General features: G+C 42.1%; 2 protein-coding genes across 19 annotated transcripts; both read left to right on the plus strand.

Annotated features, from left to right (window-relative positions):
- Positions 1-4,053: 4,053 nt before the first annotated feature.
- Positions 4,054-9,191, plus strand: LOC103554210 (zinc finger protein 613-like). The gene is made up of 3 exons (XM_070558447.1): positions 4,054-4,267; positions 4,547-4,642; positions 7,090-9,191. Exons 1-3 carry the CDS (start codon positions 4,114-4,116, stop codon positions 7,368-7,370), a joined length of 531 nt encoding a protein of 176 aa, XP_070414548.1. The 5' UTR covers positions 4,054-4,113; the 3' UTR covers positions 7,371-9,191.
- Positions 9,192-11,615: 2,424 nt separating this feature from the next.
- On the plus strand, positions 11,616-26,985 carry ZNF432 (zinc finger protein 432). Of its 18 annotated transcripts, none has more exons than XM_070558415.1 (5): positions 11,616-11,853; positions 13,078-13,259; positions 17,507-17,633; positions 18,825-18,920; positions 23,205-26,985. In XM_070558415.1, exons 2-5 carry the CDS (start codon positions 13,257-13,259, stop codon positions 24,923-24,925), a joined length of 1,947 nt encoding a protein of 648 aa, XP_070414516.1. In that variant the 5' UTR covers positions 11,616-11,853; positions 13,078-13,256; the 3' UTR covers positions 24,926-26,985. The 18 variants fall into 18 exon arrangements, with proteins under 18 accessions (XP_070414516.1, XP_070414508.1, XP_070414513.1 ...); XM_070558407.1 differs by having other exon boundaries at positions 11,682-11,806; positions 13,078-13,271; XM_070558412.1 differs by having other exon boundaries at positions 11,682-11,806; positions 18,822-18,920.
- The last annotated feature ends 598 nt before the right edge of the window (positions 26,986-27,583 follow it).

Here is a 27,583-nt window from a genome sequence, read left to right on the forward strand (position 1 = left end):
GTAGCTGTCTCATAATTGAATTCCAAACTGGCTTTTTGAGTAATTCACAAGAAGTATTTTTTTGAGCATCTGTGCTGTGCCAGGCACTGTTGTAGACACGGGATACACCAGTGAACAAAACACGCAAAGTAATGGCCTCTAACGGCATGGATTCAAGATAGATGCTCTTCAGCAGAGGATCAGAAAGGAGTTCTTCCACTCGGACTTCAGATCCTCTCCACTTTGTCTTACGAATCTGCACGTCTTATCACAGCAGTCATTGCGTCTTTCTCACTGAAACTGTCAGGGTCCCCAATTGGAGTGCCAAGGCCTGCCCTAATCCCTGAGGACCAGGTGCTGAACTCACCTTTCAGAGGTTGATATCCCAGGTAAATAAAAAATGTTAATGGGGTTGACAGTTCCAGATCGCCCTCTTTAAGCAGGCTATATCAACTTAATATCCTCTATGGCTTCACTCCTCCTTCATAACAACTATAGCTAACATTTATTACATATGCTGTTTGCCAAATGTCAACTGCATTATTTAGTTATTTAATGCTCTCAAGTGCTCCATTTCCATCTCCATGTATTTTAGGGAAACATTTGAAGCCTTACGCCTTTCTCCTTAGTACAGGTAACCACATACTGTGTGCAGTTGTATGTGGCCAACAACTGAGAGTACCGAGATCAGGGATGCTGCCTTATATGGCTCAGTGATGGAGAACTGGAGTTGAGGGTGGTTGTGTTCATTTTCTAGGGCTGTCATTACAAAGTACCACAGACTGGGTGGCTTAACAGACATTTTCTTTCTCACAATTCTGGAGGCTAGACGTCTGAGATCAAAGTGTCAGCATGGTTAGTTTCTTCTGAGGTCTCTCTCCTTGGCTTGTAGATGGCCTTCCTCCTGTGTCTTCACATAGTCTTCCCTCTGTGTCTATCGGTGTCCAAATTTCCTCCTTTTATAAGGGTACCAGTTACATTACCTCTTTAAAGCTCTTATCTCCAAATACAGTCATGTTCTGAGGTACTGAAGGTTATGACTTGAACATACGGATTTGGGGGAACACAATTCAGCCCATAACAGTAGTATTTGTCAACAAATGCCATTCAAGTTTGGAATTTATATTGGGCTACCTGATGGAACTGGCAGGTTGTAAACAGTGTATTTCCCAGGTTTGACAATTGACAGGGTCCTATGGTCAGTATCTGGGGAGGCTCATGGGTGTCTGTAGTTGAGAGGCTAATGCTTTGGAGGCCCAGTCCTGTTCAATGTTACTTTCCCTTCAGTCCTTCAAATAAGTCTAAATCCCTCTTCAAGGACTAGTTATGTATCTGTGTGGTATATATATATTTTTCTCTTTTTTTCTGGAAAAGCAGTTGGCCCCTTTGGGGACAACGTTAAGACATAGCCACTATAGGTAAGAGGAGAGATTCCATTGTATTCAAAGTGCTTTAGGCTGAAAAATGAAGTGGAAGCTCTTCAAGGGTTCCTCAGTGGAGGACCATGGATGCTTGTGGGGAAAGGAGAGTTGACTTTTGAAAGAATTATACCCTGGATGCCTCTAAGTTGCATTCACTGATTCTTCCCTTGACTACCATTGCATTGGGGCTGTGCACCTTTTCCTCTGATGGTGTTACAGAGTCAAATGAGGTTCAGTGGTCTCAACCAAATTGTCCTGATATTTGAGATACAGGATAGGGGCCGGCCTGATGGCACAGTGGTTAAGTGCGCACGTTCTGCTTCGGCGGCCTGGGGTTCACCGGTTCGGATCCCAGGTGCGGACATGGCGCTGCTTGGCAAGCCATGCTGTGGTAGGCGTCCCACATATAAAGTAAAGGGAGATGGGCACAGATGTTAGCTCAGGGCCAGTCTTCCTCAGCAAAACGAGGAGGATTGGCAGCAGTTAGCTCCAGGCTAATCTTCCTCAAAAAAAAAAAAATCTGGAGATACAGGATGGGAGGTGAGGGGCCCTGTGAGTTTAGGGGGTGCAGGAAAGTCACAGAGAGCTCATCAGAGAATGATTTGTGGCCATGTATGGTGGAAGATGAGATCAAGATGATCCAAGAAGTGGGCGATTTATCCCGGGAGCCTTTCACCCAAGCTCCAGAGTCTGGACTGTAGAAAGCCATATGAGTGTTGACCTCGGATCTGCTGCTTTGGGGGCAGACATGGAGCCTGCAGTTTGTGTGTTTCTATGTTTATGGGAGAAAGTGGTTTCATGTGCCACTGAATGTTGTAAGAGATGATTTCAGAGGCTCAGGTCTTGCGTCTCTGACTATATGGCCATCCTCCAAGGGGGCTCTGGGTAGTAAACTCCTTGAAGATAGCAACAGAGCTAAGTTTTACGATGAGGGGATGTGGTAAGGGAATACAGCTGTTGTTAAGGTCATGTGCTTGGAGACGGGCAGAGCTGGGTTCAAATTGTAGCTCTAACACACAGAGTGTTCTTGAGCAAGATATTTAATCCCAAAGCCTTATCATGACATAGTGAAAAATATATATTTGGTCTCTGCTCCTGGTTCCTGACACAGAGCTCCTAAAGCCTTTGTAATCTCCTGAGTGATAGGAGCTTCTTTTGTTCTAATAAGGTGACTCTGGGTGGGCTCCTGGATAGCAGCTGGTCACCAGAAAAACCAAGCCATGATTAGAAGCTTGGAACTTTCAACCCCATCCCCTATACTCTGGGGAAGGGAGAGGGTTTAGAGATTGAGTCAATAATTGATTATTTATTTAAATATATATATGTAATCATTTGAATCTTTTATCTTATATATAATATATATGAAATACATATAGTCATTTGACTCCTTTATCTTTAAAATGTATCCATGAATCCAGGAAAAGTAACATATATATACACCAAATGAGGACTTTCCCTTTTGTGTTGGGGGTCCCCAAGACCGTCCTCAGGTTTGATAATTTGCTGGGAGGACTCACAGTACTCAGAAAGCTTGTTATACTCAGTGTTACATTTATTATAGAAAGGATAGTGATTAAAATCAGCAAAGGAAAAAGGAAAAGCCACACCCACAGTGTGGTTTACTCTGGGGGCCTTGGGCCGGGCTAGATATCAACAATGTGTTTAGAGTGGGGCCTTTAGACCATACCCACAGTATGATTTAGGGTGGGAGCTATGGATCACTTGGTGTCAGTGGACCTCTGGAGGGGCTGGAGACTGAAGTCAGATACCTGGGTGTCCTACCAGACTGACATGATTGAGCCCCAGGAAAGGCTCTGGACGTCAGTACTCAGGTGAGCTTCTCTGGTTGGCAGCACTCCCTACCTACTGTCACAGGTTTATGCCCAGAAAGTAACTGCACTGCAGGAGGACAACTGGAAGCTCCACGTTTGGAACTTTCCTGGACTCTGCCCTTTGTGCCTCTTCTCTTGGTTGATGTTAATCTTGATCCTTTAACTGTAATGAACTCTAACTGTGAGCTCTCGGTGGGTTGTGAGTCCCTCTAGCGAATTATCATGGCTTTATGGAACATTCTCCCTATCTGCAGTAGCTCTGTGCTGCATTTTGGGTAATTTCTAGTTCACTAATGATCCCTTCAAAGCCTCTAATATGCTTTTAACGTATGCACGCATCCGTGTGTGTGCTCGCACCACGTGTATCTCTTTCTTCAGAAATACTTTTTTTCTCAAATCTGCCTGTCTCTTTATCGTTTTCTGTTCTTTAGACATTTTAAAAGACTTTGTTCCTTACAACATTTTAAACACACTATTAAACATGTCGTATCTTATAATTTTGGCATCTGTTGTCTTTACATGGTTAATTCGGATCCACCAAATCTGGGAAGGCCCTTGATGAATGTAGTAATATGTTTTATTAAGCTTGATATCACCCAAATGTGTATAATGTTTGGCAAATAAGTGCTCATCTATATATATATGTGACTCTTGGTTAGCAAGAGGATTTAATGGCTACACATTATAGAAATGTCTACCTTATTGAATAAATGGAATACTGAATATATAATTGCAGAATATTCCAATAGTATTTTCCTTCTACTACAAAGTTTTTTTTTTTTAAAAAAAACGCTTGTATTGATGTAGGCTATATGGTAAAAATAAGCAGTTCCTTCTTTATCCTTTACGTTCCATCTGTATCAATAAAAGGGAAATACTTCATGTTAAATAGGACCACATTATTAGAGGAATCGCTGATGTTGGAGGATGTGGCTGTGGAGTTCACCTGGGAGGAGTGGCAGCTCCTGGCCCCTGCTCAGAAGGACCTGTACCAGGATGTGATGTTGGAGAACTATAGCAACCTGGTGTCCGTGGGTGAGGACAGCTCCCCGCTGTCACTCAGAGGGTGCCCCATCAGTGGCCTTTCCTCTCAGCTGCTTAGTGCTTCAGAGTCTCTGCAGTGCTTTCAAGTGGTAGATTCCCAGACCCTTCTCTGGCTCCAGGCAACAGTGCATATATGTAGTTCCCTCTCCTGAGGGAAAAACCACCACTTTGCAGAGGTGAAACTGTATAGTCCCTAAAATGGAACAATCTCCCATCTTGACGTCCCAGCCCAATTCAGGGTCTGACTCTTCTGTCATTTCCCATGAACAGGGTATCAAGCCAGCAAACCAGATGCACTCTCCAAGTTGGAGCAGGGGGAAGAACCATGGATAGTGGAAGACGAAATCCACAGTCAAACCTGTCCAGGTGAGTGGGTGAGAACCAGCAAGGGAGGAAGCCGAGAAAATCATGTTGTAATCAGTCAGAGTGATGGGGATTTTTAGGCTGCTTAATTTTAAAACAGTTTATGATGAGGATTTTTAGGCTGGTTACTTTTAAAACTACAGATAAGAAGCAGGCTCCAAGGAGTGGAATTTGTTTGCCCTTTGATCAGAGACAATTGCAGTTGTAAAGGAAATCTCCATGCCTCCCTCTCTGGAATTTGTTTGCCCCTTGTTGGGAAAACATTTACATTTCTAAGGGAAACATCTATCTGTGAAGATGCCTCCCCCTCTGAGCCAGGAGGAAGGGGGAATGGGCTTATCTCTGGAAACTGTCTGACAACCTCATGTAACTGACCCCCCACCCCAAAATCCTCCTTTGTCTTTAGTTGAAGATAATATTTGAGCGGTGACTTCTGCCATTTACTCAATCCGGTTTGATTCTTATCTTAAAGTTGTGGGACCGCCAAATGGCCAGACCAAACGGGCACTAATAAAGAGATAACTCACATACCTATGCCTTAAATTTGGCCCTAACCCTCAGTTCGGGGCAGCAGCAGCAGCAGCAGAAGCTCTGACTGCCCATGGGTCCTGTCCCCATGCTACTCTATCTCTATTCTCTAAATAAAAGAGCACTACTGCCAGATCTTGAGAGTCTAAGAAATCTTTCTTTCGACTCCTCGGCTCACCGATCCCGCATCAAGAGAAGGTGCCACGGCTGTGACAGAGTCTGAGGCTATCTATACAGCTGCTCCCTGTAGCCTTCTTCCCGTATGAGAGCTTTGTCTTTGTAGGAGTTTATGGGAAAATACACCCCTTTTTCTTTTTCTGAGATCTGATCCCTGTTTATGTACATTTTGATTTTTTTTTTCTTCTTTGCCTAGTTCTCTATTGTGAGATAATAGAAAGTATATATCTTGGTCTCTGCCCCCAGTTCCTGGCACAGAGCTCCTGAAAACCTTGTAATTTCCTGGGTGATAGGACTGTCTTTTGTTCTAATGAGGCAACTCTGGGTGGGCTTCTGCCTGGCTCCTGGATAGGGACTGGTTCCTGGAAAGACCAAGCTGTGATTAGAAGCTTGGAATTTTCAGCCCCACCCCCCATTCGCTTGAGAAGGGCTGAAAATGGAGTTAATGATGGATCATGCCCACATGATGAAGCCTCCATAAAATCAAAAGCTTGGGGTTCAGGGAGCTCCCAGGTTGGCGAGCATATTCACACTGGGAGGGGGACACACCTTAACTTCCCTGGGACAGAACCTTCTGTGCTCAGGACCTCCCAGACCTCTCCCTATGTATCTCCTCATCTGGTTGTTCATCTGTATCCTTTATTACATAATAAACTGATGAACGTTAAGTGTTTCACTGAATTCTGTGAGCTGCTCTAGCAAATTAATAGAACCCAAGGTGGGGGTCTTTGGAACTTCTACTCTATAGTGGTTGGTCAGAAGCCCAGGTGATAACCTGGGCTTATGACTGGCATCTGAAATGTTTGTGTGTGTGTGTGTGGCTGTCTATGTAGGGGGGCAGTCTTGTAGGAATGAGTCCTTACCCTGTGGGATCTGATGCTATCTCTAAGTAGATAGAATCAGAACTGAGTTGAATTGCAGGACACCCAGCTGGTGTGTGGAGAATTGCTTGTTGTGGGGAAAAACCTCCACACATTTGGTGACCAGAGGTGTCAGAAGTAAAATGTTCTGTGTGAATAGTAAAGGAGACTCACAGGAAAGAAACACATAGGAAGGAAAAAACTGTAGGTTTTTCCTTTAATCTTCTTCCTAGGTTTCTCAGATCTCCTCCTTTTTTGTCCATTGCCACAGTGTCTCTGTCTATTTCTTCCACCTCCCTTGCTATGAAATTCCACCTTCCAGGCCTCACTCCAAACAGAGATCTTTGAATTCATAGTCCTCTATCTAGAGAGAGAGACTGCCAAAAGATTGGCCTGAAGACAGCCATGTGAAGGCTAATACTAGATAGTATTTGTGGGGGAAGTAGTGGAATGGAAATGTGGGTAAATGGAGTAATTAAGGCAGCATTAACTTCATTGTCGGGCTGACTGCTTGGAATTTACATATTAGTAACTGACAGGGCATGGTGGATGGGTGGGAAGAGGGTTGGATTTTTCTAGCTCTATGTAGATCAGGTTTCCCTTCCACCTCTCTCTCTCTTCTAACAGTGACTATCTTGTTTTTTCCTATCTCTGCGTGTTTTGCAAGGTGCAATTTAGAAAGCAGCCAAATCTATATGTATTCATTGTGAATTATCTAAGCTTGTTTGTGTACTTACTGCTTTTGTCACTTGATATTTGTGTATTGTGTTTTTACCAATGTCCAAGAAATAAGGAACATTATTAAAGTCTTTTATACTGAGATCATGCAGTCAACACGAAAGAGCCAATGCACACCTAGGCATTCATTGTTCTCTTCTTTCCTAGAAGTTGAAAATGTTGATGATCACTTGTGGGGACACTTGCATAACCAAAGATGTCTAAAGAGAATGGAACAATGCTATGAGCATAAGGCCTGTGAAAACATTGTTCATCCAGACCAACATCATTTTCCTTTAAGGCCAAATCATGGAAAAACTCTGAAATCAAATTTAAGTTTAGTCAATGAGAACACAAGCTGTGAAATAAAGAAGCGTGTTGAGTGTAATGGAGATAGGAAATCCTTTCTCCTTACAAAGCATGAGCAAATTCATACTAAAATTGCCTGAAATTGCAAAACCCATCAGCACTAAGGCTCAGTTTATTAAGCCTCAGAGAGCTCACAAAATTGAGAAACCCCACATAGTCACTGAATGTGGGGAATTCTTCATCAGGAAGTCTCAGTTCACTAAACATCAGAGAATTCACCTGGGAGAGAAACCCCATGGATGCAATAGATGTGAGAAATCATATACCGCAAAGTTCAGGCTCACTGAACACCAGAAAACTCATACAGGAGAGAAACCTTATGTATGTGCTGAATGTTGCAAGACCTTTCTCATTGACTCATGTCCCATTTTACATCAGAAAATTCATACTGGAGAGGAACCCTATATATGGAATAATTGTGGATAGGGCTTCACCCAGAAGGTCAGTTTCATTGTACATCAGTGAACTCCGACTGGAGAGAAACTTTATATATGCAGTGAATGCGGACAAGGCTTCATCCAGAAGACAGGTTTCATATCACAACAGGGAGTTCATACAGGCAAGACTCCCTTTGTATGTAGTGACTGGAAAATCCTATTCTCAGAAGTCAGGATCTCATCAAACATCAGAAAATTCACACAGGAGGGAAAGCCTCATAAAGGTAGGAATGTGGGACGCCTTCATCACAAAGCAACAGCTCATTGTCCATCAAAGACCTCGTACAGGAGAGAGATCCTTTGAATGCACTGAGTGTGGGAAAGCTTTTGCCTGTAGTCTTGCCTTATTAAACATAAGAAGATACACACATGGGAGAAACCTGTAGATACAGTGAAGGTGGAAAATCCTTCTGCAGAGTCGCAGCTCCTTACATGCAAGTGAAACCCTGTTAACTCGGTGATTATGCAAATACCTTCTGTAACCCCTCAGACATCATTAAATATCTGTGAGTTCCTAACAAATAGAAACATATTCCTTTCAGAACAGCCTCTTGCTGGATGTGCACCCTTAGGAGATAGCAGGGAATCTGCATGGAGGAAAAAATGCCCTTATAAATGTAGCAAATGTGGTTGTCTTCAGTGATCAATTCCAACACATTTTATGTCTTAACTCATAGGAAAGAAAGTCAGTTACAATTAACGTAGAATCAGATTGAGCAAAAACATTTTAGCTCATTACACAGCTGATAAGTATGTACTGAGAGAAATCATATGAATGCAGACACAGGAAAAGCCTGATAAACTCATCCTATGTTAAATATGTGTTGATATAGAGACATAATCTGTTAACCCCAGGACCAATACATACCGATCGCTCAATTTTGTCAGCTAATCTCTGGAATGCCTGAGATAATTTAAGTGAAGAAAAACATTACTGAGATTATTGAAAGAGGTAAGTCATTTGGATCTGGATGTTGCTAGAAATGGAAAACTTTAGGAGAAGACGTTGGTCCAAAAAAGCAGTATCTGATTAACGGAACGTGGGGCACATAAATAATACCAGTTCAGTTTTCCAAGGACAGTGTGAAGTATTAATTGAAAACCAGTACATCTATCATTAATTGTCAGGACTTGATACTATTCAGAGGCACCTAAGAAACAATAGCCTTACACTGAATCTATTTGTTCATTCAATGAATTTTTATCAAGTATGTACTTCCTTTGTACCTGTTACTAATCTACCAGCTGAGCACACAGTGGTGAAAGAAAGAGAAATGTCACTGCCCTTGTGGAATGAGCGCTGAGTTAGCTGAATTGTATGTCAGTGGTACCTTCATACTCCTAACGTACTCAGAGTATGTAAACTCTGCATGAGGTGAAATGGACATGGAGTAATTGGATCAAGGAATTTGTATTTAGAATCAGGTAAAGTTAAAAAAATCCTAAAATAAAGTTTTCCCTAAAGAGACTATTATTTATTTGAAAGGGAGAGGTGGGGAGGACTCCTATTAACAACGTGTAAGTTATCCAGGATACAAATGCTTTAAAAAAAAGTCCATGTCTTATCTTCCCACATTGATTACACGTTCCCCGATAGTTTTGCACTAATTCTGTAGCCACTAGCCACATGTGGCTAGGCTATTCAAATGTAAATTAATTAAAATTAAATTAAAAATTTAGTTCCTCAGTATCAATGGCCACATTTCAAGAGCTCAGTAGTTGTTTGTGGCTAGTGACTATGTTATTGGACAGTACAGATGTAGAACATTTCTGTCATCACAGAACAGACTGTTGAACGGTGCTGGTTTATAGAAGCATATATTCCTCATGACATAAAATTAAAACAACTATATATTGATATGGAAGATGAATGTGAATGGACTAAAAGAAAAAGTCTTTTATCATTGTAGAGAATGAGCAATCGGAAGGCAGTTTCTAAAGAATGGAATTGGTCAAAAAGTTTTGTATATCTGTGTTATTAGACTCAATGTCTGTCTGAATATAAATGGAGGCGAGCAGAAAAGGAATAGGATTGTCAGGATAAGTAAAATCAAAATCTTGAAACCCTTGGCTAAGATGGTGGAAAGTATAGAGAGAGGAGGTAAGGTCCCCTGGGGATGTCTTAGAGAAGAAACCTATTTATTTGTTCACAGATGTGTCATCTTCGACAGCCGCTATCATTTCTGAGATGCCATCTCCTCTGTGACCTGCTTAATCGGACATGTGATTTTCCTTCTTTTTCATTCCTTCTTACTGTTATGAGTGGGGCTCTTGTCCTCTCTCCAGAGTCTTTCCTTTGGTCCAATCAAGATATCCTGCCAAAATTTGAGTCCTGCTTAGAGAACAAGAAATGGAAATTTGCTGTGCAGTAGCTGTCTTACATTTCCCTCACAAATCCTGCATTATCAGGTAAATTCACTCCAACATATGTTTTTAAGCAGCTAAGCTTGGCCATCTCAGTACTCAAGATTTTATTCCGTAATGCAATCATTAGATAATTGAGAATGGGAAAATTTCATGATTGATTTGTTTTACCAGGATCGCCTTGCCTGCTCTATGAAGACGAGATAGTACAGGCCGAGGGTGCAAGCAGGGACAATTTTAGTTTCTCAGGTGAGAGACTGGGCTAGCACAGTAATGATGGAGAAGCGAGGAAGGATGGAACTGACTTCCTGCTTTGACCTGCGGTCACATGACTGTATCAGGTGTGTTCTGAGAATTATAATGGCCTGTGGGGTTGAACATAATGCAGGCAAGTAGGTGAACCTGGCATCTGTGTCACAGCCTGTGTTCTCAAGATCTCTGGTTCCTCAGGGGGAGTGAGCCTTCCAGCTCAGGGGTGGGTGGAGGAGGAAAATATGAGCGGGAGCAGGGCTGGAAGTGGGTAGTAGGCCTGCAGATGGCTGGCAAAGACCTCTTGGTGAGGTGATGCAGAACTGCGGGAAGTACAGTTCTTTGAGGTCATTTTATTTTTTGCACATGAACGATCACAGCAGTTCAATATCCCGAACACTGGAAATAACCCGAAGGTCCACCAACTGGTAAATGATTCAACACGTTTTCTAACACCCATACAATGGAATACTAAGCAACAAAAGGGAGCGAACTACTGATATTAAAAACAGTAATGAATTTAAAAACAATTATGCTGTGTGGAAGAAGCCAGATAAAAAGAGTACGTACACTAAGGTTCTATTCGTAAAATGCAGACTATAGTGACAGAAGGCAGTTCTAATCCTGTCTAGGATGTAGCATGTTCTGTACTTGGGCCAGGCAAGTGGCGTGGTTGGGCTGAGGCTGGGAAGAGGCTCACAACGACCATTGTTCCCACTTTGGGATCGCTGCATGCCCCATATCATCTCGCTTTTCCAAACCTTGTTAGTCTTCGAAAGGCACTGCCACCTGCCAGTCCCACGCTGAGCTCCCCGGAACGCGCTTGTTCCGTACGGACGCCGAACCCCCTCAAAGATGGCCGCGCCCATGGGGCCCTTGCCTAACGGCGCAAGCGCCACAGGGCTAAAGCGTGCTAAAGTTTTTATTCGACTTCTAAATCTTTTCGCAATTAGACTAGTGATCGAGGTGTTCAGAAGTTAATTTCCCACCGAGCTGAGACGTCACAGCTTTAAAAGCCGCTCGGAATGTACGCTGCGCCCTTTGGGTCCTAATGGGCTCTGGCCTTCGAAAACTTTGAGCCGTTCACGGTCCCCTACAACGAGGCCCTGGCCGTTCGCAGGTTACCTCCACGTCATGTCTGCCTTGCGTGAGCTCGAGGCTCTAAAACCTCTTCATTTCCCTTTAAAGGCTGAGGTGCGGGAAAATGGGACAGTTTCAGTAGCGGTCTCTCACCGTCACGTCACTGACGCAAAAGCGGCCGCCAAGTTGTACGTTAGGGTCCCAAAGATGGCGGCCTCCAGAGCGCCGAGGCCATGGCGGCGCGAGTATATTACCTCATAAGGAAAAGCTGGAAGCCCGTATTCCGTTGTCCATAGAAACGCGGCAGAAACGTAGCAGCCCCTCGTCGGACGCTTTCCGGAGAGAGGGCTGAGCGAGAAGAGCAGAACTGAAAGAAGTTTAGGGAAGTAAGTTAGGGTGAGAAGAGGCCGCTGCAGGTCCAGGAGGGAATCAGGTCAGTGTGTGCCTCTCTCTGTAGGAAAGGCGGGGAGAGGAGGCGATCTGTCGGCACCTGCGTAGCTTATGGCTCCTGTGAGTCGATGAAGTTAGCGCAGGGCAGGTTTTGTATTTGGAGGAGAGCAGAGAGGAGTCTGTACTGGGTGTTTGTGATCGGGGTGTCTTTGGGGTCAACCATGGGGGGCTCTGGTGGTCAGTAATTAAAGGTCTGAATAGATCAACCACCTGGAGTCCCGAGGTCAGGGTTTAGGGTCTTCGCGGGTCACTCCTCTTGTAGGTGATTGACAACTGGTGGGGTGGTGTTTGTCATTGCATATGGCATCTGGTTCGGGCTCTGGAATAATTTGGAGCTCAGTATTCGAGGAACCGTTAACGGAGGGCAGTGTCCGTGTGTTTCTGGTCTGGTTTCGGTGTTAATCAGGCAGGGTGGTGGCCTTTGTCTTTTGTTCGGAGATGTGTGGCCGCAGAAGGCTCGGAGGCTCAGGAGTCCTGGCTGGGACGTGTGTTGAGCTCAGACTTCGGCTACTGGAACAGACTTGCTGAACGTTAACATTTCCCCGAAAGTTTCAGGTGCAAATCCCTCCTTCACGACTAATTTTCTGATTCCTTATGGCTCCCCACATCATCTCATCCTTTTGAACCCGCAGGAAGGAAAGTTTTGGGGAAGATGAACGATTCAGCATGTTTACAATTCATAAGCTTTTAATTTAAGATTCTGTTTTTATCTTTCCTCCTGCAAGTTTACTGCGTATTTTCTTTCAGGTTCTATATGTGAGTATAAAAGGCTGCTGTTTTCCCAGCATTTATATTTTTGAAATTTATATTTATAGCTTATATTCCTTCTGTCTCTCTTCTTTTTTCGGTGTGCTCATTGTTTCTCATATTGAAGTGTGTGTATAAACAGGGTATATAAAGACTTTTAATAAGGTATGAGGGTAAAAGAGTTTAAAGAAAAAATCTGTTCCTCACCATCCATATGGCCTCATTTCCATAATTGTTCTAAAAATTACCTGCCCCTGAGGCACAGTGCTCTGCGATTCTCCTTTCCCACTTTCCCTTTCACATTCAGGCTACTTTCACTCGTTTGAAGTCTGATGTTTCATTAGCCTGATGTATGACCCTCTGGGGAACGAAATAAAGAGACAGAAATACTGCAGACCACATGTTCAAGTGAGTGCACAGCGAGAGAGAATGTAACCCTGCAAGTAATTTTGCTCTTCAGCCCACAGGTCCTGGCAGGAGACAAGAAATGAATGAAGAAAGAGGAGGATCCAGGACCTTGATATTGTCATTTCTGGGCACACTTTTCACTGGTGACTCAAATTTCTAACTAGAAATTTACAGTGTGTGCAGAAGAGACAGAGCATCTCAGTTGCTGGCCATTCCCCAAAACAGAAGACAATGGTCAGTGCCCAGGTGACTTTTGTCTTGTTTTATTCATTTCTTTATTCCCTAATGGATTTGTAGAGGCTTGTGAAAAATCGGTTCATATACAGAGAGAAATAAGCTTTGATTCTAACTTCCGCATCATGCCAAAGAAGGGTCAAGAATATAGTGCTCATATGCTTTCTAGCAAATGACTAATGTTGGAACACAATGTGTGCCTGAAGGATCCTCTGGGTTATGTTAGCTGTCAGCTTGTGTCTAGTATCTTTGACAGCTAACACAACAAGAGAATCATGCAAAGTTATATGATATGCAATGACTGTGAGGAGGAAGCAGACAGGTTCATCGGACAATGTCAGGATTTCATGGCACTTGGGTCTTGTCAGTAATTTTATTTTCTTCCTAGAGGTGATGGGGTAGACAGTGTTTTGAACAGCAGCCTAATGAAGGCAGAAGCTGATTTCCTAGTGCTACTTTTTATAGGGTTTCTCAGAGACCCCTCTGGGGATGGACCAACAAACTCAGTGGACACGGTTTTTCAGGGGACCAATGCAAGGTCACTCAAAGGACTCAGCTTTGTGTCTGTCTGAGTTTAGCCAGGAATAAAACCTAAATGGTCTAGGTAAATGGAAGGTTGCATGGCTTTCAAATGGTCCTTCATGAACAGCTGGCTGAACTGGCATTAATGTATAGATTGGCATTAGACAGTTGCAAGAGATTTTGTCTGGTAAGGGCTTGAGTTATTGGGTTCTGGGGTGTTTGCTTTATAACTTCACACCATCTCAGAAAATGCAGAATCATTTCTCATTTTCAAAGCCAGTTCTTACCTGCTCTTTTATTGCTTTTATTTTCTGTAGTTACACAAATTACTCCTGGATACATTTTAAAGAAAAAATTTCCGATGATAGAGTGCACATGGGCAAAAAGTAAATTCCTTCTTCATGACGTTCTTCCTCATCCGCTCATACTGCTTTAACAAATGTTTGGTAGTGTGTCCTTGCTGTCACTGAACCTGTGTGTGCATGTGTATATGAGTTTATAAATGTCTTTGGATTTATGTACACATCTGTGTACGTGTACACATCTGTGTACGTAAACACATCTATTAGGACATCTTCTGTATCAATGGAATCGTATTCCAAAGATCATAACCTGTTGGCCTAAAATGGTATAATTTAAGCATCTAAAAGAATAATGCCTGTAATTGTTTGATGAATGGTAACTAAATAGAATTCCATTTATCTATAGGCATAGTCAAAAAAATGCGTTAAACTATGTAAAGCATTTAGGTGAGTGCCTGCTACATAGTAAGTGATGTGTGGGATCCTCCATGCCTTAAATCTTTGCCAGTACTTAATAACAGGATATTATCAAACTGCATAATTTTAAACAATCTGAATGGTCCAATATTCTTTTGCCTTATTTTCCATTTTCCTCATCGTGGGTGAGGTTGAAATCCTTCTTGTAGATTTGTTGGCCAGCTAGATTTTTTTCTCATGCAAAATGCCTGTTCTTATCATTTTTACATTAAAAAAACTAATTTTTTAATGATTAATAGGAGTTGTTTATATCTACTATATTTGATCCTTTCTTTTATTTATATAAAATATTTTCCCCTCGTTACTTTTCTCTTAGGTTTGTCCATATCTTTTTCAATGCAGATGCTTTAATTTTTCCTCTCATAAAATCTATTTATTTTTTATGGTTTTTGGCTTGTGACATGAATATACTTCACATTTGCCTGTATTGCTTTTATAGATTCTTTGTTTTATGGTTAGGACTTGAAATAGGAAAAGATATTTTTGAGCATGAAATTAGATAGGAACCTAAGTTTTTCTTTTTCCAAAGGATCTACATCTCACATGAAATAATTCAGAAGGTGATAAAATCACTGGTGTTAAGAATTTGCAGCCTCTGCTACGTCTGCTCTCTTCTTTATGTAGTAATCTGTACAGGAACATGGGGAGAGGTTGTCTCATAACTTTTTCCCTGATCTGGTGGTTCAGTTACAAGCAGGTCTCAATTCATTCCATGGTGTCATTCGGGCCACAAGATCAGGACATTGAAGATATTCCACACTTCTGACCTGTTTTTATTCACAGCATCTCTGACACTAAATGTGTGGGTATTTTCCTCATACCTACCAATCCTCAACTCTCCGGACACCAACTGGCTGTCCTACAACTCAACTCAATTCTGTCCTGCTATTCAACTCAATAACTACCAGGAGGCAGCAGAGACTCTACAGGTTAAGGACTTGGTCCACAAGACGATCCCCATTCTTGGTGCACTCGAAAGTCCCAAGTTGTCACCTGTACTTTTTATGACCAGCTCTAAATTTGGAGCTTCCTGCAACCCACTTCTCTGGTTTGGTAATTTGCCAGATGACTCACATTCTCACAGCACTCAGGAAAGCGATTTACTTCCATTTACTGGTTTATTATGAAGGCTACAACTCAGCAATAGCCAGATGGGAGAGATGAATAGGGCACGATATGGGGGAGGGGGTGCAGAAGTTCTCTCAAGAAACACCACCCTGCCAGCACCTCAGTTGTGTTCACCAAACCGGAAGTTTCCCAGACCTGTTGTTTAAGAGTTTTGATGGTGGTTTTACTATGTAGATTGAGTAAATCACTGGCCCTTGGGGATTGAACTCAACCTCCAGTCCCTCTTCCCTCCCTGGAGGTTGGGGTCTTTCTGGCCACCAGCCCCCATCCTGAAGCTCCCTAGGGGCCCCCAGCCACCAGTCCTCTCATTAGCTCACAGAAGACTCTCATCACTGTGGAGATTCCAGGGGTTTTAGGAACTGTGTGCCAGGAACCAGGGACGAAGACTAAATATATATCTATCATAATATTTGGGGGCTTCTGTTTATTTCAGTAAATTTGGTCTTTCTGTTGATGGGAATGAGTCTTTTCTTTCTGGTTGTTTTTATCATCCGACTTTTGCAATTGCTGTTCCACAGTTGCAGTCTGACATGTCCAGATGCAGAGTTCCTGCCTGGCTTTGCTGACTTTCTCAGTCTGAGTTATAGGATGTTGATTCAGTTCTGATATTTTCTCCTGAGATTTTCGTTTTGCTTCTCTGCTTTTCTATAATCTCTTTCAAAAACTATGTACAGGCATATGTTAGACCTCACTCTATCCTCCATATTTATTGAACTCTCCTTTAGATTTTCGATCTCTTTGTGTATTTGCTTCATTTTTTGGTTATTTTTTAAAATGCATATTCCAGTTCACTAATTTTCTCTTCAGTGTATCTAAGATACACTTTCACTTTTTGTGAAATAATAAGAAATATATACATCGGTTTCTGCCCGAAGTTCCTGTCACAGGGCTCCTAAAACCCTTGTAAATAGGGGTCTTTGACCCCAGTTCCTGGCAGAGAGCCCCTAAAACTCTCATAATTTCCTACGTGAAAGCACTAGGAGCATCTTTTATTCTAGTATTTGGTCTTTGACCCTGGTTCCTGACAGTGAGCCCCTAAATCCCTTGGGATTTCCTGGGTGACAGGACAGTCTTCTGTTCTGTTGAGGTGACTCTTGGTGGGCTCCTGGTTGGGGGCTGGTCACCAGAACGACCAAGCCATGAACAGAAGCTTGGAATTTTCAGCCCTATCCCCCATTATCCAAAGAGAGGAGAGGAGCTAGAAATAGAGATAATGGTCAATCATGCCTGTGTGATGAAGCCTCCATAAAAATCCCAATGATCTGGGGTTTAGAGAGCTTTCTGGGTTGGTGAACATGTGCAGGTGCTGGGAGAGTGGCACACCCCTTCCCACATACCTTACCCTATGCATGTCTTCTCTCTGGATGAAATCTGTATCCTTTATCATATCCTTTTGTAATAAACTGGTTAACAATAAGTAAACTGTTTTCCTGAGTTCTCTGAGCTGCTTTAGCAAATTAATCAAACCCAAGGAGCGGGTTGTTGGAACTCCAATCTGTAGCTGGTTAGACAGAAGCACAGGTGACAACCTGGACTTGCATTTGGAGTCTGAAGTAGGGGTAGGGGACAGTCTTGTGGGACTGAGCCCTTAATCTGTGGGATCTCATGCTATCTCCAAGTAGATAGTGTTAGAATTGAGTTGAATTGTAGGACACCCACCTGATTTCAGAGAATTGCTTGGTGGTTTGTTGAAAACACACGCACACGTCGGAATTGGTGTCAGAGTTGTGGTTAATATGAGCAGGACAACTTCCTTTATGTTCCTTATGAATCAACAAAAGAGAAACACTCATATTAAACAGGACTCTGTTATTACAGGAAACCCTGACATTCAGTGATGTGGCTGTGGACTTCACCTGGGAGGAGTGGCAGCTCCTGGCCCCTGCTCAGAAGAACCTGTACCGGGACGTGATGTTGGAGAACTATAGCAACCTGGTGTCAGTGGGTAAGGACAGCTCCCCTGTGTCACCCAGAGTGTCCCCAGTCAGTGGCCTTTCCTTTCTCAGCTGCTTACACTTCGAAGTCACTACAGTGCTCTGAATGGCAGAGTCTCTTCCTCTGGCTCCTGATAAAAGAGTATAATGTGCTATGAACTGTTTTTACTACCAACACAACTGGCACCAAACGTGTGGGTTTTTTCTACACCAACACCCAGTTCTCCAGTTCTCCAGGTTCCAACTGGGTGGCCTCCAATTAAATTCAATTCTGACACTAACTACCCAGAATTAGCATCAGATTCCACAGGTTTAAGGGCTCAGTGCCACAGGACGGCCCTCACTTCAGAGGCCAGTCGCAAGTCTTGGGTGCCCACGGTACCCACACTTCTATCTGACATGGCTATAAATCAGGTGTTCCCACTACTTCCCCTCAGGTTTGATAATTTGCTAGAATGGCTCACAGAACTCAGAAAGCCCTTTACTTACCGTTACCAGTTTATTATAAAGGATAAAACTCAGGAAGAGCCACAGGGGAAAGATGCACAGGGCAAGGTATGGGGGAAGGAACATGGAGCTTCCATGCCCTCTTCAGGCGTGTCACCCTCCCAGCCTCTTGACTTGTTCACCAACCTGGGAGCTCTCTCAACCGGGTTGTTGGAGGGGTTTTGATGGAGATTTCCTTAGGTAGGCATGATTGCTTAAATCAGTGGCCATTGGTGATTAACTCAATCTCCAGTCCCCTCCCTCCCTGCAGGGGACGGGGAGTTAGAGCTAAAGGTTCCAACCTTCTGATCACGCCCTGGTCTTTCTGTTGAATGACCCCCATCCTCAAGTTACCTAGGAGCACCCAGCCACCAGTCATCTCATTAGCACGCATAAGACACTCAGCACTCTGAGAGTCCAAGGGTGTTAGAAGTTCTTGTGTGAGGAATTGGGACTTAGACCAAATACTTTAACAAAAGATACTCCTATCCTGCCTTTGATTTAGGAAATTACAAGGGCTGTAGGAGCTCTGTGCCAGGAACTGGGGGCAAAAACTGAATATATATCACCCTGTCACATGTGTCCTCCCCTGAGAGAGAAGCCTCCTCTTTGCCGATGTGAAAACTGTCTGGTCCTTTAAACATAACATTCTCCCATCCTGACATGTCCCAGCCCAAACTGTTGTGTCTAAATGTTCCGTCATTTCCCACAAGCAGGGTATCAAGCCAGCAAACCAGAGGCACTCTCCAGGTTGGAACGAGGGGAAGAACCGTGGACAACAGAAGATGAAATCCACAGTCGAACCTGTCCAGGTGAGTAAGAGAACCAGCAAGGTGGGCGCCCAGGAAGTGGTATTCTAGTCAGAGAAGGCTGGGAGGGGGTTTGAAGATACAGAGACAGAACTTTTCCTGTAGGTCTTTGGAGGGAAATAGACCCCTTTTTTCTCTCCTGAGATCTGATCTTTGCTTATTTTATTTTACATCTTGATTTTTGTTTATGTGCCTAGTTTTCTCCTTCCTGGGGTTCTATCACCTTCCCCTTCTTTGTACCCTGTCATAATGTCTGTCCCTCTTCCTTCCACCTCCCTGGCTATGAAATTCCACTTCCCAGGCTTCACTCCAAAGAGACATCTCTGAATTCATCACTGTTTTCTGACTGTTGCACTTTCCTGCTCCATTGAGAAATACTGATTTCCCTTCCTAACATCCGTGTCATCCTTGAATATTGTAACCTAGTCTTGTACTGTGCATCAATCCGGTTCCTTAGCATCTCTTTCTCCCTGACTCTGAGGTTCTTCAGTGATTTTGTTTTCCATTTTCTCTCCTGTATTCCTAATCCTTAAAATTTTCCTTCAGTCTCATGAATTAAGCTCTTTCTGTTCTCTGGCTGGGACTCCCAATCGATATCTTCCTTCATATTGTCTAGCATACGCTTTTCGTTGTAGATATTTTACTGGCCTGGATTTCCAAGTTCCTGCGTAATGAATAGGAATCATCGTCCCTCCACAAAAAACCTTTCCCACCATCCTATTTTAATGTTAGATTCTCCTTTGGTACTGTGTATCTTATCCTGTCCACGCGGGTGTTATCTTGAATGTTCTCTCCCTATGGAGTGCTCCTCTTGAAGTCTCTCCTGTCTCTGTTGACTGTTGAACTAGAAAAGACTGTTGTGCGTCCTTCATCATTTCCAGCCTAAATCACAGCTATGTCTGCTTCAGTTTACTGCCTTCATACATTTGATATTTCTCATTTTCCTTTGGTTCATCTTAGGTGTTAGCATTGTATTCATTTCCCTAAATCATTTGTTTTTCCCATTCTTGTTTTTTTAACAGCTTTATTGAGATAATTCACATACCTTACAATTTGCCAACTTAAAGCGTACAATTCAGTGCTCTGTAGTATATTAACAGAGTTAGGTAACCATCACCGCAAGCAATTTTGAAAGATTTTCATCACTTAAAAAAGATGTTTCTTCCCAAGCCCTCAGCCATAGACAGCCACTCATGTACTTCCTACCTCTGTAGATTTGCCTGTTCTGGACATTTCATATAAACAGCATCATAAAATACGTCATCTTTTGTGTCTGGCTTCTTTCGTTTAGCATAATGTTTTTGAAGTTTTTCCATGTTGTAGCATGTATCAGTATTTCATTCCTTTTTATTGCCAAATGATAGTCCATTGTATGGAGAGAGCACATTTTATTTACCCATTCATCTAATGATGGACATTTGGATTGTTTCCACTTTTTGGCTTTTATGAACTATGCTACTATAAACATTCATGTGTAACTTTTTTTGTGAACATATGTTTTCATTTTTCTTGGGTATATACCTAGGAGTGGAATTCACGGGTCATATAGAGTCCACGAAGGGTCCCAACATGGTGCTTCTAGACTCAGTGTCAGCATTACCTCCTCCCAGCCATGATGTGTGACAACACACAGACAGTATGGCCAACCAGGGAAGCTCACTTGAGTCTTTGGTGTCCAGAGTTTTTATTGGGGCTCAATCACATATTGCCCATATGGCTGACCTTTAGTTTCTAGCCCCTCCTGAAGTCGGGCTAATACCTGTAGTCTCCAGTCCTCTGAAGGTCCAGAGGTTGGAAGTGATATGGCAGCACCCAGAGCCTCCATCATAAATCACATTGTTAGACTGTCTGGTGGCCAAAGATCTCAGGCAAACAAAGACACTCCCACCAGGCAAGACATTCCAGGGGCCTAGAGAACACCTCCCAGTGGCTGAGGGCAAGAGCCAGACCTCTGCTTGGGTGAGATTAAATCCTCACTGAAGGTGATTGTACAAATGAACAATAAAGGGATTAACTTAGAAATATGGAGGAAATAGAGTGCATGGTTGTACAGTCAGAATGGGAATGACAGCATGATATGTAAGAGGTATATCTACATTTTGAGTTAGGAAGATGACACCATGAATTAGAAACGAAGGCGTGAAACAGGAAATGTGCCAGGCCATGGGGCTGACTATCAAGAGTGGCCTGAAGTCTGCCAAATAAAAGCCAGTGTGAGACGGTACCTATAGGAGAGCAGTGGAGTGGAAACACAGATCAGTGGAATAGTCACGGTGAGGTTCACTTGTGTTGCTAGGCTGACTGTTTGGATTTGACATGTGAGTAATTGAGGTAGCATCGGGGAGGGCTGGTTGGTTGTGTATTTTTGTAGCTCTAGGTTGCCCTACGTTTCACCTGGGTGGCAGTAGTATAGTAATAATAAGGAACGGCCAGATGTTCCAAGAAAAACTGAAGATAAAGCTGACACTACCTTGGTCTTAAAGGAGGAAGTCTGTCCTTTTGTACAACCTAACTGTTGCCAGCCGAGACATAAATGTAGAATTCCCAAGGTAGATGCTGCTGGTAGCAGGTGAGGGAACAGTATATCAGGGACATTGAAATGGGAAAAATTTGGATACGACTTCTCTACTGAATGCAGAATGTGATTGAAATGGGTGACAGTTTCATATCCCATAGAGCAGCACATTAGCATTAGCTTGTGAAGATGACTGCAGGGTACACTGGCCAGCTGCAAGATTTGCTAACAATCATTGTTGCCCTATTTCATTATGAATGGAACATACGATACCATGACACAGCTAGAGTAAAGGTTGGAGTGTTGATTATACGAGTTGTCCACTAAATATGACTGATGTTTTGGGGAAGTTGGTGTGATGTTGGTCTACAGAGGGCAAAGTTAGGAACAGTGTTATGATGCCAGAGTCTGTCTCAGCTCACCTTAATCCAAATTCTGAAGACCTTACATTCTTGCTTGCTAGGTAGCAGATGTATTTATTCTCTACACCTCAGTATGCATATTACCCTGATCTCTATAGTCAGAATTTGGTTCTTCTAAATGGACTCAGAGAATCCCAAAACTCTAAATGTTGGACGGTCTAAAACCTTGGTTCTGTACCGTCATCGTCTTTCACTCTACATGTTCTCCCGACAACATATCGCCCCATCCTCTTCTTGAATATTAGGTATATATTGATTATTTCCACATTTTATCTCCATTTATACCTCCAAGCAGATCTTGATGTCTGTACTGTATATGTAATAATCATCTCCAAGTTTATGTTTCACAATACGTACTTGTTTCTACACATTCTGCTTTCAGTAATATTCCTCATCTCAATTGGAGATACTTCTGCCCAGTGGCTCAAGTCATAGTTAGCAGAGCAACCCTTGATTTTCCTCACTTTCATTAACCACTCCTCCCGTTGAACCCATTATCCAACCTTGTCTTTTTTTTATGGAAATACATCCTGATTCCCTCCACTTTCCACCATCTCCATTGCTCCTTCAAACCACATTGAACAATCTCCAACTCCCTTCTTTTTTTCTTTCTTCTTTCTTCTGTTTTCCCTAAGTAGATTTAAGAGCAGAGAAAGTAAGGCATATTTTATATATTCCAGACACTAGCATAGTGTCCTATACAAGGGAGCCATTCAGTAAATAGTTTTGGAGTGAACAAATGCAACCCTCATCATCTTGGATCAGCTGTCTCTTCCACCTCTGTGATCTGCTCTTTTTCTAAATGCTGTGGAATGGTTTCCTCCAAACCCTGTCATTTGCTGCTAACAATGACTTGCTTATATTTTACTGTCCCTGAATTTTTGCAAGTTCCTACTTAGAAAGCAGCCAAATCTACATAGATTGTCACCTGTATAACCTTATTGGTACTGTCTTTTCCTTTTGGTTTGTTTATGTTACTGTGTTTTTACCAATGTGTAAGAAATAAGGAGCATTTATACATGGCGTTTCTGTTATACTGTTAATAAAGTTGTCACTAAAGTGCCATTTTGTTTAAAACAGCAAGGAATTTCTTTTGTGTGTATGAGGAAGATTGTTGCTGAGCTAACATCTGGGTGAATCTTCCTCTATTTTATGTGGGATGCCACCACAGCATGGCTTGATGAGTGGCACTACATCTGTGCCTGGGATCCAAACCTGTGACCCCAGGCTGCTGAAGTGGAGCACACAAACTTAACCACTATGTCACCAGGCCAACCCCCCAAGGAACTTTTTAAATGGTTTTATTCTAAACAAGATTATGAAAGGATTCTTTGTTCTTTTCTTTCCTAGAAACTGGCAAAGTTGATAATCATCTGCAGGGTCACTGGGAAAGTCAAAGAATGCTGAAAGGTGTGGAACAACGCCACGAAGACAATGCATTTGGAAGTATTGTTCCTCAAAGCAAAAGTCATTTTTCTTTCAGGCAAAATCATGACATGTTCGAGTTCTATATAAAAACTTTGAAATCAAATTTAAGTTTAGTCAACCAGAGCAAAAGCTACAAAATTAAGAACTCAACTAAATTTAATGGAGATGGGGAATCATTTCTGCATGGTAAGCATGAAGATTTTCATTCTGCAGTTAGATTCCCTGTAAGTACAAAACCCATTAGCAATAAGTCCCAAGTCATTAAGCATCAGAGAACTCATGAAACAGAGAAAGCTAACGTATGCAGTGAATGCGGGAAAGCCTTCTTTAAGAAGTCTCAGCTCACTGATCACGAGAGAGTTCACACAGGAGAGAAACCTTACGGATGCAGTATATGTGCAAAAGTATTTTCCAGAAAATCCAGGCTCAACGAACATCAGAGAATTCATAAAGGAGAGAAATCCCTTATATGCAGTGATTGTGGAAAAGTCTTCACCATGAAGAGCCGCCTGATTGAACACCAGCGAACTCACACTGGAGAGAAACCTTATGTGTGCAGTGAATGTGGAAAAGGCTTCCCAGGGAAGCGTAATCTCATTGTACACCAGCGAAATCATACGGGAGAGAAATGCTATGTATGCAGTGAATGTGGAAAAGGCTTCACTGGGAAGAGCATGCTTATCATACATCAGCGAACTCACACAGGAGAGAAACCCTACCTCTGCAGTGAATGTGGGAAAGGCTTCACCACAAAGCACTACGTCATCATACATCAACGCAATCATACAGGAGAGAAACCGTATATATGCAATGAATGTGGGAAAGGTTTCACCATGAAGAGTCGTCTGACTGAACATCAGCGAACTCATACAGGAGAGAAACCCTATGTATGCAATGAGTGTGGAAAAGGCTTCCCCAGGAAGAGCAATCTCATTGTACATCAGAGAAATCATACAGTAGAGAAATCCTACGTATGTAGCGAATGTGGAAAAGGCTTCACTGTGAAAAGCATGCTCATCATACATCAGCGAACTCATACTGGAGAGAAACCCTACATTTGCAGTGAATGTGGAAAAGGCTTCCCCTTGAAGAGTCGGCTGGTTGTACATCAGCGAACGCATACTGGAGAGAAACCTTACAGATGCAGTGAATGTGGGAAAGGTTTCATTGTGAATAGTGGACTGATGTTACATCAGCGAACTCATACTGGAGAGAAACCCTATATATGCAATAAATGTGGAAAAGGTTTTGCCTTTAAGAGCAATCTTGTGGTACATCAGCGAACTCATACTGGAGAAAAGCCCTTTATGTGCGGTGAATGTGGAAAAGGCTTCACCATGAAACGCTATCTCATTGTACATCAGCAAATTCATACAGAAGAGAAATCCTATATATGCAGCGAATGTGGAAAAGGCTTTGCCACAGAAACTGAGCTCATTTTACATCAGCAGATTCATACTGGAGAGAAACCTTATGCATGCAACGAATGTGGTAAGGGTTTCACTGTGAAAAGCCGTCTAATTGTTCATCAGCGAACTCATACAGGAGAGAAACCTTTTATATGCAGTGAATGTGGAAAAGGTTTCTCCTCAAAGAGAAATCTCCTTGTACATCAGAAAACTCATAATGGAAACAAACCCTAACAATGTAATGAAGGTGGCCACACCTTCAGGAAGAAAACATGCCTTGTACAACATCAGAGATTTCACACAGGATAGACTTCCTTTATATGTACTGACTGTGGAAAGTCCTACTCATACATTATCAGTCTCCTTACCCACCAGGGAATTTACACAGGACACAAACTGTATGTATGCAATCGTTGTGAGAAAGCCTTCAACATGAATTCAGTACCCATTGTACATCAAAGAACTTAGCAAAGAGACCCTATGGATTCAGCGATTGGAGGTAACCTTTCATTTGTCAAGCCTTGTTACAAATACAACAGTACATATGAGAAATGTATAAGTCAAGGTACTTAATCCTTTGCAGAGAATCTGAACTCATTCCATGCAAATGAACTTGTGCAGGGGACAAACCATGATAGTTTGGTGAGCTCATTAAACATCACTGTGCTCCTAGCCTACTCAAATATAGTCAGTGTAGATTAGCCTGTTGCTAGATTTTCACCCTTGGGAAATTATGGAATTTGCATCAGAGTGAAGTTTAATTAATGCAGACAATGTGCTAGTGCCTTCATGATCAATTACCTCACTTTGTATGTCAAAATTAACATGTGGGAAAAAAATTCTGATACATTCAATGCAGAAAAGGCTTGAAGAAACATTTCTAGGTAATTCTATGTCTGAAAAGTATATACTAAGATAAATCTTATGAAGGGAGTGACTAGGAAAGCCGTCTACGGGAATAAAGAGCCTGTTTCATCAGTGTTCCTGAGACATCATCAGGGAGCTCATACATATTAGGAGCAGTATGATGATCATGGAAAACCCTTTGCCTAGAAATAAAATCTCAATAGTTGTCTGATACTCATGCTGGAGAAATATTTTCAGATGGCAGTGAATATGGCAGGGTTTCAGCAATACATTCTGCCTCATCATTTCTCATGAATTCATACAGAAATAAAACTGTTATGAACACACTCAGTGTGGCATAGCATTAGCAAAACATCAGAGAATTCTGAAGCAAAGAAGCCTCATGAAAATGATGTGTTCTTGAGTTTTCCATCATGAGTCTAAACTTATTATACACCTGATGTCCATTTTCGGACAGGCTACCTTGAGCCATATTCTCAATGATTCCATAGTTTTAAAGTAGGCTCTTCTCAAGATCGATTAAATTTTAATGTTATATATGACGCAGGGATTTTCTGTGCCCACCTCATATCATCTGTGATTAGCTCTTGCATTTCTTAGGCTCTAAATTCATCTCTTTCAGTCCACTATGCACTTCAAAAGAAAAAGGAATATATTCATAAATGTAATTCAGCATATTTGGGTGTATTTATCCAAGTTTATAAGTAGCATTACATGGTTTATAAAAACACCTTAAATAGGATTTTCCTAAAATTTGTTTTGAAATAATTTTAGACTCACATATTATAAAATATACCAAGATCTTGAGTACCTTTGCTCAGCTTCTTCAATGATATTATCTTACATAACCATACTACATAATCAAAACGAATAAAATGACATGGGTACAATGCTGTTAAGTAAACTGTAGACCTTTTTTGGATCTCACTAGTTTCTGCATGCACTAATTTGTGTGAGGTTTTGTTTTGTTTTGTGTTTTTGGTGTAGAGTTCTAAAAAATTTTTTATCACATATATAGGTTTCTGTAAATCGCCCCACAATCAGTATGCAGAATTGTTGTGCCAACACAAAGAAACATCCTTGTGCCACCCCTTTATGGTCACATTCTCCTCCCAACCCTGATTCATGGTGACCACTGATAGTACTCTACCACTCTGATTTTGTCATTTCAAGAACGCTATTAAAATGGAATCATACAGTATGTCACCTTTGAGGTAGACTTTTTTTCACTCAACAAATTCAGCAAATGCCCTTAAGATCCATCCAATTTAGGGGGTGTATAAATAGCTTTACTTTTTGTTACTGAGTGGTATTCTTTGGTGTGGAAGTCCCATGGTTGGTTTGTCTGTTCACTGTTGACGGACATTTGGGTTGTTTCCAGTGTTTCACGATATGAATAAAAATGCTATGAATATTTGTGTACCCAATTTTATGTGAACATAAGTTTTTGTTCCTATAGGGTACATACCCAGGAATCATGTTGAGTTTGTGTTTAACTTTGTAAGAAACTGCCAGACTTTTCCAGAAAGGCTGTACTAATTTACATTCCCACCAGCAGTCTCTGAACCCTCCAGCGTTCCATGTCGTTTCTAGCACTTGGCACTGTCGTATTTGAATCTGGCCATCCTGTCAGGTGTGTGGGGGTATATAATGATGGCCTTAACTTACGTTTCCCTAACAGCGAATGACAGTCAACACCTATACAGACATTGAGAACCCCATCAGGTAAACCTGTCATTTTTGCTCTCAACCATTAAACATAATTTTTTTTAAGATTTTATTTTTCCTTTTTCTCCCCAAAGCCCCCCTGTACATAGTTGTGTATTTTTAGTTGTGGGTCCCTCTAGTTGTGGCATATGGGACGCTGCCTCAGCATAGCTTGATGAACGGTGCCATGTCCACACCCAGGATTCGAACCAGCAAAACCCTGGTCTGCTGAAGCGGAACGCGCAAACTTAACCACTCGGCCACGGGGCCGCCCCCTAAACATAATTTTTAAAATTCAAATAGAGAATAGCCTATTAT

This window comes from Equus przewalskii, chromosome 9 (genome assembly GCF_037783145.1).
Source record: "Equus przewalskii isolate Varuska chromosome 9, EquPr2, whole genome shotgun sequence".
In the NCBI taxonomy this organism is placed as follows: domain Eukaryota; kingdom Metazoa; phylum Chordata; class Mammalia; order Perissodactyla; family Equidae; genus Equus; species Equus przewalskii.